We start from the raw sequence: 13,614 nt of genomic DNA, 5'->3' as shown, positions 1-13,614 counted from the left end.
TAGTCGCTGACAACCCAAGAATTACAAATAAGCTCCACTCACAAAAGCGCAGTGCACCTGCTCTTCACCTCTGGAAGAGAGCTGAACCGGCCGGCCGCAGCTTAATGACGTTTATCGGCTAATGTAAATGCTAGGCTAATTAGAAAATAAAATCTCGTTGTTACAAGCTAACATTTTACCTTTGACTGAGCAGTGTCATCAGGATCATCTATAAAATGTGCCTAGACGTACAGTTTTCATCTTGAAATCAGTGACACAGCGGCCGACCTTTACGGAAAAAAAACATTTGTTTCAAACACGCGAAACCGCTTGACGTCAGGTAGATAAGCGTGTCTAATTGGGTGGCGCATCTATGCAAATTTTGTTTTAACGCGATAGCATTAAGGGCCCCGTGTCGCAGAAAATCCGGCGTCGGCGTAAGCATCGGCGTCTGGCGGAAATAATCATGCCGAACCACATCATCCCGAACCACCCCGACCGGGCGGGCCCTTCGCGTGGCGCAAGGCGTTAGTGAACAAAAATTGAATTTGTCAAAGTGAAATCCGTCAGAAAAATTGTAAAGTACGACATAACCACAAGCTACAGACGTGATAGCGTCAGATTGTAATTATAATATACGAGAAAAAGCCTGATCAGCAGCCAGGGATTTTTGAATGCTAATGCGTTCCACTCTTAAAGGCGAAGCTTAAACGCCCTCCAATTCTGATGGTGTTTCACTGTACTTTGGTTCTAGGCAACATTGAGGGGAATGTTGAAAACCGAGCCTTTCTAAATTTTGATCGGGCACCATGCTGCACAAAATACGGTGTCGGCGTCAATGGCGTCCAATAACCGCTATCGCGTTCCATTCTTAAAGGCGAACCTTAAGCGTACTCCACTTTTTTAGTTGGACTGTGTATATATAACCTTGCAATTATTATTAGGTTGTCACCGACTATATAGTGCAGCTATATACACCGAAACCGATTCTTATGCCCGCCTCCTTGCCATCCATCAAGCCGAGTGAGACTCTCGTGTGTCTGCCAGTTGAAGGAGGTCTTTTCTTTTTTTCTTTTCTTTTTTTACCTGCTTGCTGACATCGATGTCGAGATGAACCAGCCATAGTGCGCGCGCATCGAGTCACCTGCGCTTCCGCCGTTCCTCTTAATGGCGCTGCTTCACGAACCGTGTCACCCATTTCTCCCGTATTGTTGCGTGTCCTCTTGCCGAAAGTCGAAGCGCGCTGCGCGTGCAGACATTTCATTCGCCCTGCCCCTCCCTCGCGCCCGTGCCTGCCTGCCAAGCAAGCACAAGAGCGGAACTCGGAAGGAACCGCACGCATCACTGCCTCTCTTTTCCCACCTCAGGTGCTCGGTCCCTCATTGCAAGCTTCGAGCCCTTCTCCGACACTTGCCTCACAGTGCACAATAATTCAAGAGCTGAGCTGGTATAGCAGTGCATGGAGATGTTGCATCAATCAACTGAATCTCCGTGTGGGCGGGAGGCCCGCCAGCGTGCACGCATCTGGGCAGTACACCTGTCATGCTGTGTAGCAAGGATCTTGGGCCGCCCGTGCAGTGTGCTTGCGCCCATATACATACATAGTATGACCGCGTGCAGGTCTTGCCAGTGCGGCAGGAGTGATGGGATCCCCCGAGGGTTCCACGAGGGTGCATGGGGAGGCGAGACAAAGGGGACCTAAACGATGGAACCGCGGGGCAATTCCAGCATGCCTCGAGGTTCAAACCGGGAGCGGTACGGCGGGACGCGCGCGCTTTAATCGACGACCCTCGGCGCGGTGCCCCCGCGCATACTCCTATATAGATGTATACGATCGCACGCGCAGGGTTCTCTTGTGGGGTCCCCGAGGAGTCTCGGCGAGGTGGGGCCAAGTGGAGCGTGGCAGCGGGCCGCCGACCTCGTGCGGTGCCCGTGCTCCTGTCGCGGGAATCACCGTCGGTATACATCTACAAATATAACATACAGTACGTATCGGTTGACGCGCTGCGGCGACCGCGCCTGCTTTCCCCCGAGAGGAGGTTTATTCTACCACCGCAAATCGAGCCGCAATCGAGCCTCACTTCTCTTCCACCTTTCTCTCGGCCTCTAAAAGACTTCCCTCGAATTTTATGTGTATATGAGGTATGCGTAGGGGAATCTCCGTCGCGATGCGGTAAACATATGCGCAGATGCACATACCTTTCTGAATAAAAGCCCACTACTTCGCTCTTACAACAAGTTTGCATATATATATATATATATATATATATATATATATATATATATATATGTCACTCGCAGTATTGTCTTGATTTGGGGAGTCCTGGCCTACCTCATCTTGAAAGCACACTTTTTTTTTGCACCTTTTTTGAATCAGCAAAGACACATTTCAGAGGTTCAGGAACCGTAACAAATCCCACGCGCTTGAAGTTTTGTAACTTTGTGGCGTCCAGGACAAATCGCTTCAGGCTTCACGAAGAAATCTAAAACTAGAGCGCGGGAGAGCGATGGCACGTTTTCGAGCCTCGTCTCGCCATGTCAGTATACTACCTGCACAGCCTGCATAACGAAGGCTCTACAGTCATGCCAAATAACATGGTCAAAGAGGCATCCATGCAGGCTGATTTGGACCCTGTGTAGCAGCTGTGCTTGCCTGTCAGAAGCGTCGTCTTGTGTCGAAATATAGCTAACCGTGTAATTGTTGTATATGTTGCTCAGAACTGACCTTCGAGGGCTGCATTTTGCATGATTAACTGATCGGGTTTAACGTATACTTTAACGGATGATGAAGTTAGGAAATTTGCAGGCGCAAGTTGGAATACGCTAGCGCAAGAGCGGGGTAATTGGAGATCGCAGGGAGAGGCCTTCGTCCTGCAGTGGACATAAAATATAGGCTGATGATGATGATGATGAAAGCAACATAAGTCGCTACGAGGGACGCCGTATAGCGGATAATTCCTGATTAATTTTTACATACGTGGTCAATATTATTTAACGCCCACGTTACACCTAAAATACGCTATATACCGTGATGAAGCGGACTTTACACTTACTGGAAATCTAGACGGTCTGAGAATGCGCGCTGCTGTACTATATAGGCGTAACGTGCCTCGCAAGAAAGGCACGTTAGTGCTTTTGGAATCCGCTCCCACCAGAATGCGGCCACTGCTACGAAGATTCGAACCCGCCACCTCGTACTCAGCTGCAGAACACCATAACCATTGAGCCATCGCGGCGGGTACCCATTACCGTCTTTATTTCTTTCTATTTCTTTATTTTTTTGAAAAAAGTAAAACGCATTGTAGAGTGGACGTGGATTATTCTCGAGAGATCTGAAGTGTCTTTTTATGATTATTATTATTTTACAGCGGAATCGCCGGACGGCTTATATAGCCAGACACGTATTTCCCGATGCTTCCCCCCGAAACGCGTTTGGAGAAAAAGCACCTGCGCGCGAGGGTAGCTTCCGGCGCCCACTGTCCGCAATTTACTGCGGCGCTTCCTCGCGCGGACCCATTGTAGTTCCGGCCCCTGTATTCCCCCCTACGGGGGAGGAAAGGAAGGGGAGACGACCCCGGGGGCGGGAAAGTGGGGATACGCGTCGCTTGGCACGCCGGAGAGCCATTACGTGTGTAGGATGCTCCTCACGCGGCCCGGATAATTCATCGAGACGGGATGAGACGCGCGCGCAACCACCTCGCAGCCGAGGCGCTTGGGAGGCGCAGCGCGCGGGGGGGAATTAATGAGGTGGCGCTCGGAAGGCGATGCAATCGCGCGCCCTCTCCTCCTCCGCGACAGCGACTCCCGCTAGTTGTAGCGACGTTGCTCGCTAGAGGGAGGGAGCGCGCTGTCGCTACAGCGCCCGCGGTCGCGATCGGGGGTCCACCAGCGTCTCGGCTCGCCAGTTTCGCTCGCCAGAAAAAGTCGCGCCAGCGACAGACGCGTGTATGAACGGCCTGACGTACGTACTCCCCTGGGGTGCATGCATGTGTGTGCTCACGCTTCGGCACGCACGTGAGTTACTCCGTCCGCCTTTCTTTTTCTTGTTTTTCCTTTTCTTCTGCTTTCGCGCAGATGTGAGCAGATGTGCCCTAAGAACAACAGCCTGGCTTTTCCTTCTTACTTTTCTTTACCTTTTTTGTCCTCGGCGTCGCGTACACAGTTTTTGCGTATAGAGTGTTGTTGCACACTGACTGCAGCTGTGTCTGAACGTCGCGGAAAATAAAGTGTGCACGATTGTTGAAATGAAAAATTGGCATCCACCCTATAGATTTAGTGCGAACCTATACCGAGGGAACCTAAACGGGTTTCTCAGAAGGAAAGCATCGCAATTTAAAAAAAGAAGAAAAAAAAGAACTTTTCTTTTGTCCTGTAGCCGTGATCGAACCCGGGACAAACGCCTTTCCGTAGCGGTCGCTGTATATACGATCCAAGCTTAACCAGGTGGCTAGCGAATCGCGGAGTGAGGCCGAAATAATCGACAACTCGAAGCAGAGGGAAACGGAATGCGGCACGTCAGCGATGTATATTGAGAGATCGTGCCGCAGTTCTTGCTTTCGTGAACCTCGGTTTAGGCTGGGTTCAACGTCGTTTCCGGAGAGTTGGAATGGCGGTGCAAGTTTTTTTTTTCTGTTTGTTTGTTTGGTATGGAATGCAGATATTTGCGAGTTCTTTCTGGCACACCCGTTCGCATTTGCCACACAGAAAATAGAACAGACAGGCAACACACACACGCACATACAAAAAAGAAAGAAACGAAAAAAAAAAACGATCGCGTATCACAGCCCGCGTTTTGTTGTTACTCGTTACAAATGGGACCAAAAGGAGGGCATTTTCTCGCCAGGAGAAGAAGACGCAAGGTTATACACGTCGCACTAGCGGGACAAAACAAAATAAGACCCTTATATAAAATGCAAGACCAAACAAGCGCTTTCGACAGCCTTGTTCGCTGCAAACGCCAGCCATATTGGCTCGCACAGAAAGCCGTCTGCGTATACACCGCCGTCACCGCGGCCTCGATCAGGCGAGCGCAGGCAAGCCCGTAAGAACGGAGGCAGGAGCAGCAGTCTCCGCGGGAGCGACGAAGGAAGCGGAGCAGGGAGCGCGAACAACGCTCAACCCCCCCCCCCCCCCCCCCCCCCCGGCTTAGGCACCGGAGGGCTATACGGTGATCTAGACACACACACACGCACGTATACACTGTTAGCCCGCACCACAGCGCGCAACGAAGAGGAAAGCCGAGGAGGCGAAACGAAAACGCGTCCGCCCGTCGGTTGCTCGGCGCGCGCGCACGTCACAGAAGCAGGAGGGGGGAGGAGGCACCAGGCAGCGCATACACTGTCTGCAGCCGCCACCTCGTCTACACGCACAGCCAGCGGCAGCAGCAGCGGCGACCTCGGCGCAACAACGTCGACGGGCTGACGTTGACGGATCACCTCGGCAGCGTCAAGTCGCCGAGCATGTATAGCTCCGGAGGGCCCGCACCGCTGTTGGCTGCTGCCGAGCAAGATGACGACGAAGACGGCGGCGACGACTGCGAGGAGCGAGTGGTGTACGCCGCCGCTCCGGTGGCGCGTGATGGAGGAGCGGGACCGGCCGACCTGCTCCATCACGCCTCTGCGCCCGAGGAACGTGCGGCTCGGAAACCGTGCATGCATTGACCCGCTCGCAAGAAACGCGTGCGCGCGCCGCCTCCTTCCTCCTCGTCCTCGCGCATACTTCTGCGCTCGCTGCCGCCGCCGCCCCCTGCACGTGTCGGCGGGTGTCCGACGCTCGGCCGACAAGAGTATTCGTGCTTCCTCGCCCGTACTTCACGCCGCGCGAGGAACTACGGGGAGGAAGACATCCTCGCGTCGCCCCCCAGCGTCCCGGCAGGCCTTTCCGAGGCGGAACAACAAAAGGAAGATTTCGCCTTTTGTTGTATAGACGGCGAAAAGATAAAGAAGCGAGCAGCAGCGCGGTTGCGAGAGACGCGGCGCATATCAGCCCTCCCGCGGTCTACCGCTGCGCGACTGCCGCCGCCTCGTCAGGTAGAGAATAACGCGACGCTTCGAACTTGCAGCGTATAGCGTGTCTTCTTCCGCCACTTGACCGCTTCATCCGTCCTAGGGTCGGGCTGACGTAGCCGACCCCGCATGCACCACTCCTGTACGACCTTCCTCCTTCCGTGGCCCAGGAAGTGCCATACAGACGTGCACTCGTTCGTGCGACAAGCGTGACGTTCGCCTGTTGCACCTGCTATCGCGCTTGCGACGGAGTCGACCGGTGTATGTACGTACGTACGGCGGCGCGATTGCGGACGGGCGCCCCGAGACGTGTACAGGGACGGAGAACGACAGGATGACGAATTGCGTGCCCTTAGCTTTTGTGTATGCTTGCGTATACGGTATTAGCCTGCAGACATGCGCTGACTTGCCGAGTTTCGGCTACTAGCATTCCGTGGCCGCATGGTGTTCGGAATAACTTGCGTTGCTGCGTGTAGAGCGCAACGTGTGTAAAGAAAAAAAAATTAAAGAAAGGAAAGAAGACAAAGTCCAACAGTAACTATAGAAGTGGACCACAACCTCGTCTGACTCGTAAACAGAAAGAATTAACTGGATCACGGATAACGGTGTTGTCGGAGAGCTGTATGATGGCTCGTGACAAGCGGCCTCGTGGAGTGGTTGTGGTGAAAGCTTGTGCTTTTTCCCCTCTTCACGCTCATTTACGCTAAGCGAAGGCGACAACTCACTGGAATCGCTACGAACCGCTTTCTGAAACGGCGGTAAGGCGTACATGCAGCTATTTCAAAACTTCCGTCTCCAAAGCGGTAGTATCTTTATTCGCGAGATTTATTTATTTATTTATTTATTTATTTATTTATTTGTTTGTTTGTTTGTTTGTTTGTTTGTTTGTTTGTTTGTTTGTTTGTTTGTTTGTTTGTTTGTTTGTTTAATACCCCAAGGACCCCTGGGCAGTGCATGAGGGGCTGAAGACGGTAGAAGTTAGCTAGGATGACTTTTGTCTAATGGGTTTCTTCAAACGGCAGTCTTGAATTAGGCGAGAAGCATTAGCGATAAGAACAATACCGTTGGTATGGCCATCCGATCCTTGGATACGAGTAGAAAAACGCGATTGTTGGCATAATGTCATACGCGCAAGAGGCGGGTACGTTCGTACATGTAATATTCTCCACAAATTTTTTTAGCCTGCAGGGCGTTCCAAATCAGCAGAGGGACGACATGGGAGTGCACCGAGAAGGGCACCGACGTCATCAGTGGAGATGGCAGTGTAAAATTGTCTGCACTTCCACATACAAGCCGCTCTGCTGGATACAGTGATTGTTGGGTACTTCCCACACCGGTGTCACAGCTTTTCGTGCCCATCTCGGAAGACTGCAAATAATTGTGCAAACGTCGCGCTTCGCGACCCACATGTCTTATGTCCTTCCGCGGATCCCCACTGGCCCCGCAGTCATATAATCTGAGGAGGGCCAAGGCTTCCTCACCAGCAGCGCTGTCACCGGTCTATGGCCCCCACGACGCCGGCGACGGTCACTCGTCAGCGCGACGTGTGTCGCACGCATGCCTTCGCTGTGTCCTCGCGACGGCCGAGATGTGGGTGACCCGAATTCACGCGCGTCCCCGCGACTGACGTCTTTCCTGCAAGCAGCGGCATATAGTCGGATCAGACCTTGATGCCGGCCGCGCCTGTCGCGAGATGATAACGTTGTCATTCGGCCACTGTCAGCGGCAAGGATGTTTAAAAGGTGACAACAGCCCCCCCCCCCCCCCCACCCCTACTGGAACAGCGGCTGTTTTGGTGCTTGGCACGAAGTCGCGGGTTCGTGTCCTGCACGGCCACGGAAGCGATAGAATGGACGAAAAATATATGAGAAAAGTGTTGTGTATTTAGTTTCTATTTCGTTTCCATTGCAAGCGTTGAAATCGAGCAGTGAATTCACCTTGCCGAAGTTGGCATTGATGTTCTTATAAACTGAACAAAAGGCACATTCTTGCGAAGAACAGCACGCATATGGCTCGAGAACGTAGGCTGTACATGTTATGAATGAAATTGGCGTAACATTCCTCTAACACAAACGCGTACCATCCAAGAAACGCGGAGTTCGTCTACGGAATTACTTGCTTTCACATACCCCCGAACGGCGAACGCGCCGTTGCAAAGCATCCCCGACCAGCGCACAGTGCGAATACAGTGCAGGTTAAAGTATCGCTGTTGGTCAAACTAAGCATGCATATACGCGTGCGTGAGTGCCTGTGTCCCAGAGCCATGTCTCCCTCTCTTTTAAGACCGGCAGTGGGACCCCCCCATACATGAAGTAATGAACCCTCAATATACCGGACCGGAATTAAGATCGATTTTAGGTATCCTACATCGCGTGACGCCAAGATTACCAAGCGAATAAGTTATGAATGGAGGCGACACCATGATCGCAGCTCATTAATTATTATGGCTTGAAGTAATATTGTGCGTCGAGTGATCCAATTATGAAATAGCTAACACCACGTCGGTTTATATTCCCGTTCGTAAGGTTTCTTGCTAAAAGGTAAATTGGTTCGTTAGACTGTGTAAGAAATCAGCGCCGGAGCATGACGCATGAATAATGGACGTCGTTTTCAAGGCCTTCAAGAAGACAAGTCCACTTGTCTAAACGTTGGCTCCTGCTTTCACCTTGTTCTTGTGTTGCTAAGCGTCTTGAATTTACATCTCCCGAATTCCCCGTGTTTTCTCTGGAAGCATGAATAACGCTCTTGAAATCAAGGAACCAAACTACGTATACTTGCAACTGTACGCACTTTATTCACAATGTAGAATATAATCATGAGACGATCGAGTGTCACAATCACTGGAAAAAAAAAAAGAAAAAGAAAGGAGAAAACGCCGCTGTATATGTATACTGGCCTTTGCAATTAAGCTCACGTCTTTCCTCCCTCCTGTGTGCAGATTCGTCGAACCCGGCCGACTTCGGGTACGGACCCCAGGCGGGCTTCTACGACTTCTTCCCGGGTCAGCAACCTCCCCCTCCACCTCCACCGCCGGGACCCGACGGCATGCCCTTTCCTCCCACGGGATCCGGACCTCAGGGCTCCGGCGGACCTCTCGACTCGCACTCCGGACCAGGTGCGTGCATGATGCTCTCAACTGCATGCATACTATGTAGTATATATAGGCAGCTTCATGAGCTGCGTTTGGTATACTGGATATACAGTACCGCCGCCATCACGGTCTGTTAATGCGGGTTGGTATAAGCCTTAATACCGCAAGGAACGATATTGTACACAGTCTATTCGCATGTACATGGAAAACGGTTCATACAGGTGCATTCGGCGTTTCACGAAGGCGCTATAACTTAACGTTTTTCTATATAAGCTTCAGGACATTGTTGTGTTACCGCCCAACATTGACCTTTAGTGGTACGCAAACAGGGGTTGTGCTCCTCAGGCACACGGGCCTAAAGACTGAAGCCCGCGTTAAGAGCACCTGATCGGACGTATGCGATTATACTCGTACCAACTCCAACAATCAAGATGGTTCCAAGAGAGTATCGTTTCGGTCGCTCTTGTAACGTAAGAACAAATTAACTCAGGGCTGATAACCTTTTTGTGCGAGACCAACTCATTATCGCGTATTAATCTACATCCAAGACTCCCGGTGTGACGCGATCTCGAAACTCTGACACTATATCACTATATAGGTTCTGTGTGACGTCATAGATTTCTACAGCGTCTGCTCAAGAATGTAGTTGTTTAACAACAAAGAGGTATTTCATTGCATTTTAAAAGAACTCGGAACTCAACCTAGGAAGTTTTGATAACTTTCTGTCGCGAAAAAACGACCCTACAGGAACGCCAAACTATACTTCGAAATCCGTAACGTGATGCTCGAAAATCCACCGCTGCGGTTCCGGCGTCACATGGAAAAAGAAACCAGGAAGTTTTCTTTTATAACGAGTAATAACTTTCGTTTTCTTTCGAGAGGACACTTTACTGCGTGGTGTGAATCAATATAGTATTCCTTTTATTGTTCGCATGCTTTATACGAACGAGAAACTGGGCTCTTCATGCTGCACCGAAAACAGAACGAAACACAGTCCGGTATAGGGAGCGTACATTCAAGCGGCGTTGCATGTAGGCTCCCTACATTCCGGCTCTTGTACGTCTGCGCGCGGTGCGTCTTTTCGTGCGTAACAAGGCGTCCACGCAGAAATCGCTGCTAGAACGGACTACAAGAAGGAGCCGCAGATTTTAGACCAGTCGATGGGAACACGGGATGTGTGACGGGTTGTGGAACAAACGCGCTCTGGTGCAGGCCAGAATACGTTCTGTGAGCCTGCCAAAAAAAAAAAAAAAAAAAAAGACGCTTTTCTCACGCGCGCAGGAGCAGGTACGCCGACGTTAAAATGCGGTTCACCGTATGTCGACTCGTCCTTGAATAATAAAGGAGCAAGTTGGCTATCCATGTCAGAGTGAAGGTAGCGCTGCAAAAGTTAATACACGGAAGAGAAAGAGACTGATAGACTGATATTGATTCTTAGAACGGAGGCACGTGAGCATCTTTTAATCAAAATAAGTACGCTTAGCTTAGTAAGGGAAACGAATCGGTTTACCTGACTCGAATGGCGAGACGCGCACCTTCCTTACCTGGCGACCTTCCAAGAAGCTTACCGTGTCTGCCGGCTAGGTAACGCTGGTCATCACTTCTTAACAAAACCAAACCGCACTGCGTATTCGTTTGATCATTTCGTTTTTTTTTTTTTTCGTAGTACCTCGTGTAACGTTAACTTCACTCCCAACTTGTTCGCACATCCCAGTGGGTGCAGAATGTTGGTATTGCGGACACATTTTTTTGCATGGACCTCGCCTTTCCGCGGCACCTAGACACTTTCTGAACGCTTAAATTTACATTTTTTTTTTTTTCATGGGCAAATAAATAACCGAGTACGCGTACGATGCGTGCCTCGGTGGCCTCTGCTAAAGCACCGCGTCGTTTCGCGCTCTTTTTCCTGCGCAGGGAGCGTGAACCTGGGTTCGGACGCGCCCTACCTGCAGCCGCCTCCGACGTCGCAGCCCCAGTCGCGCGGCGGACCCAGTCCCGACGCCGTGCTCAGCCTGCAGGGGGGCGAGCCCTACGGGGCGCCCTCGCGCGCCGACAGCGGCTTCGCCCCGCTCAACCATCCGCCAATCAGCGAGACGCCCGTCTGGTGACGTCACCTGCCGCAGCACCGCCCATCCCCGTGAGAGAAAAGAAGAGGAGAAGAGGTGCCTGCTCTTCCTCGCCTCAGATCCGCTACTACGCGTGCGCCCCAAGACATGACGGTGGTGGCGCCATCCTCCGCGCAGCTATGGAACGACAGCGGCGCAGGAGCCGAGTGAACGCGCAGAGATGGGAGACAACGGAGGGGAAAAAATAATACGCGGACTCTAACGCGCACTGTATTGTGTTTTCTTTTTTTTTACGCTGTTTTGGCCCTTTCTACGGTGTTTCCCTCATTTTTTTTTCTTGTTTCTCTTGCTCACCAAGCCTTTGGAGGAGGTTGGAGATGCTCGCTGCAATCGTGGGTTTTAAATATGTAAACCTGTGCGAAAGAAGCCCTTGAGCGGAGCGAAATCGAGAACGCTATGATGAACACTCAATAGCCGCACAGGCTATTTCCTTGCTTACTTGTTTTTTTTTTTTCGTTATTTTTTTTTTTCGAGCAAAGGATGAACAAACGGAGACGACGGGTTGTGAGAAAGAACACTACGCACTTCGCGGTTGAAACGCGAGGCCTGAGCGTATTCGCACGCTCACCACGCCGAGTGATCGAGAAGAGTATCGGGCGCACGCACGCCACAGCCGAAGAAGGAGTGACCGTGCACGACTCTGCTGCGCACAGACTGACCCGGCACCGCCACCTCGTTTCGGCCATTGACAGACAAGCGAGCGGCCGCTCCTATACCACCCCTCTCTCTCCTCCGTGGCCATCGCCCCCCCGACCTCTCTCTCCTCCATCTGGCGAATTCGATCTCTGCCCTCAAGCAGCAGCGGTCGGAGTCGCGACGACAGCGGGTTCATCGCGCAAGATGGCGAAAGGCGGTGGCGAGGCTGCGACAGCGAACGACCTTGTTGTGCGTGCGTGTTTGCGCTCTCGGCGGCGGGGCTCTGTCTCTCTCCTCCTCTCCTTATCAAACTTCCGGAGACAGCCTCTCTTCCTCCTCCTCCTTTCCCGCCCCGCTGCCGCCACCGTCTGGGGAGTGGCCCCGGAATGTGCGCGCCCCGGACGACGACAAGCTGCTGGCCTGCCTTCCCTTGCCCGCCCGCTGCACTCTTTTCCTTCACTCTTCTTCACCTTCTCTCTCGCTCCACTCAAAGGCGATGTGACGGCTGGAGAAAGGAAGTAACGAGTCCAGGGCTGACGGCTACCCAAAAGCGCGGATGTTTTTATTAAACTAGGGGCGTTGCGTTTAGTGAAGTTTTCGCATCGATATAGGCTGTAGGAAAAAAAGGGGACTCGAATGTGGTATTGAATAGGAAACATCTGTCTCTCTCTCTCTCTCCTTCGTTTCTGCCTTTGTGATTTGAAAAACATAAGCATAGGGAAGTTGACAAAACAAATTTTATTCATTGCCTTCGATATAGCGCAATCCCGGCAGTAAAATAGTTCGAATGCACAACTTATAAATTAGCAAAATTAAAAAGCAACTGCAGCTCCTGCAGCTCCTGTACAACGCGCTCTTGAAGTGACTGGTGGGCTATATGAGTACTTTCGTCTATTCATACAAGGCTGGGTGCGGCAGAGTAATCCGCCGCTTATTTTGGCTTAACCGAATGACTCCGACAAATCGAGTGTCAAACTAGCTGACGGTATACTTAGATTGGAAACAGAAGTATTCTATTTGTATTCGAAATCGCGGCAACGTCTGTGGTCTGCTACAACCAATTCATTTGTACAAGCAATTCCCTCCTCTGTCTTGTTTTCTTCCTTTCATACCTTTCATCGGTATAAAACGGGGAAAGTTCGTCAGCCGGACTCGTCGGAGAACAACAAACCAGACGAATACTTCGCGAGTGCACTCAATCCTTCTCTGCCGAGCTGAGAGAGAACGCAGCTGCAATGTTTTTAGTGCAACGGACAATGCGTGACACGGAGTGGCTGTCAAGAACCAGCGGATCAAAAGAAAGCAACAAACCACACCGAGGAGCGGCGCGCGAAGACGCAACAAGCGACAGTCGTGCTGCTACTCTGTTTGTGCAAAACTCGGGTGTCCCTCACATCATTTTTTGTGTACATAAGAGCGACTAAAAGAGGAAAAGAAAAATCGCAACAAAAAATATGCCTGACTTGCTTGTTGTTCTCTTGGCAGGATGTCAATTCGTGCCCTATACCCCTATACAGGGCAGCACGAACCGCACCTGCGCAGCTGAGTGACACACTATATGTCGCCATCGACATCACCGGATCGATTGTTCGGGATAATTCAACTCGAACTTCACTTTTCTAAACAAATACTCACACATAGTTTCGAAATAGTACAGACTTCACACGTTTCCTGTGCGTGGAAGGATCACAGATGGTAAGTACGTATATATCGCTTCGAAACACAAGATGTTTTGATTTGATATTAAACTTCTTCGGGATAATTCAACTCGAAGGTC

General features: G+C 51.2%; 1 protein-coding gene across 2 annotated transcripts in view; it reads left to right on the top strand.

Annotated features, from left to right (window-relative positions):
* Positions 1-13,330, top strand: part of LOC119445561 (LIM/homeobox protein Lhx5) — a 171,466-nt gene extending 158,136 nt beyond the window's left edge. For both annotated transcript variants that reach the window (XM_049663404.1, XM_037709828.2), the window contains 2 exons: positions 8,923-9,099; positions 10,990-13,330. In XM_049663404.1, the coding sequence (XP_049519361.1) occupies positions 8,923-9,099; positions 10,990-11,183 (371 nt within the window). In that variant the 3' untranslated portion in view covers positions 11,184-13,330. The remainder of the gene's footprint in view (positions 1-8,922; positions 9,100-10,989) is intronic.
* The last annotated feature ends 284 nt before the right edge of the window (positions 13,331-13,614 follow it).

This window comes from Dermacentor silvarum, chromosome 3 (genome assembly GCF_013339745.2).
Source record: "Dermacentor silvarum isolate Dsil-2018 chromosome 3, BIME_Dsil_1.4, whole genome shotgun sequence".
NCBI lineage: Eukaryota > Metazoa > Arthropoda > Arachnida > Ixodida > Ixodidae > Dermacentor > Dermacentor silvarum.
This window is presented reverse-complemented; position numbering and strand designations above follow the sequence as displayed.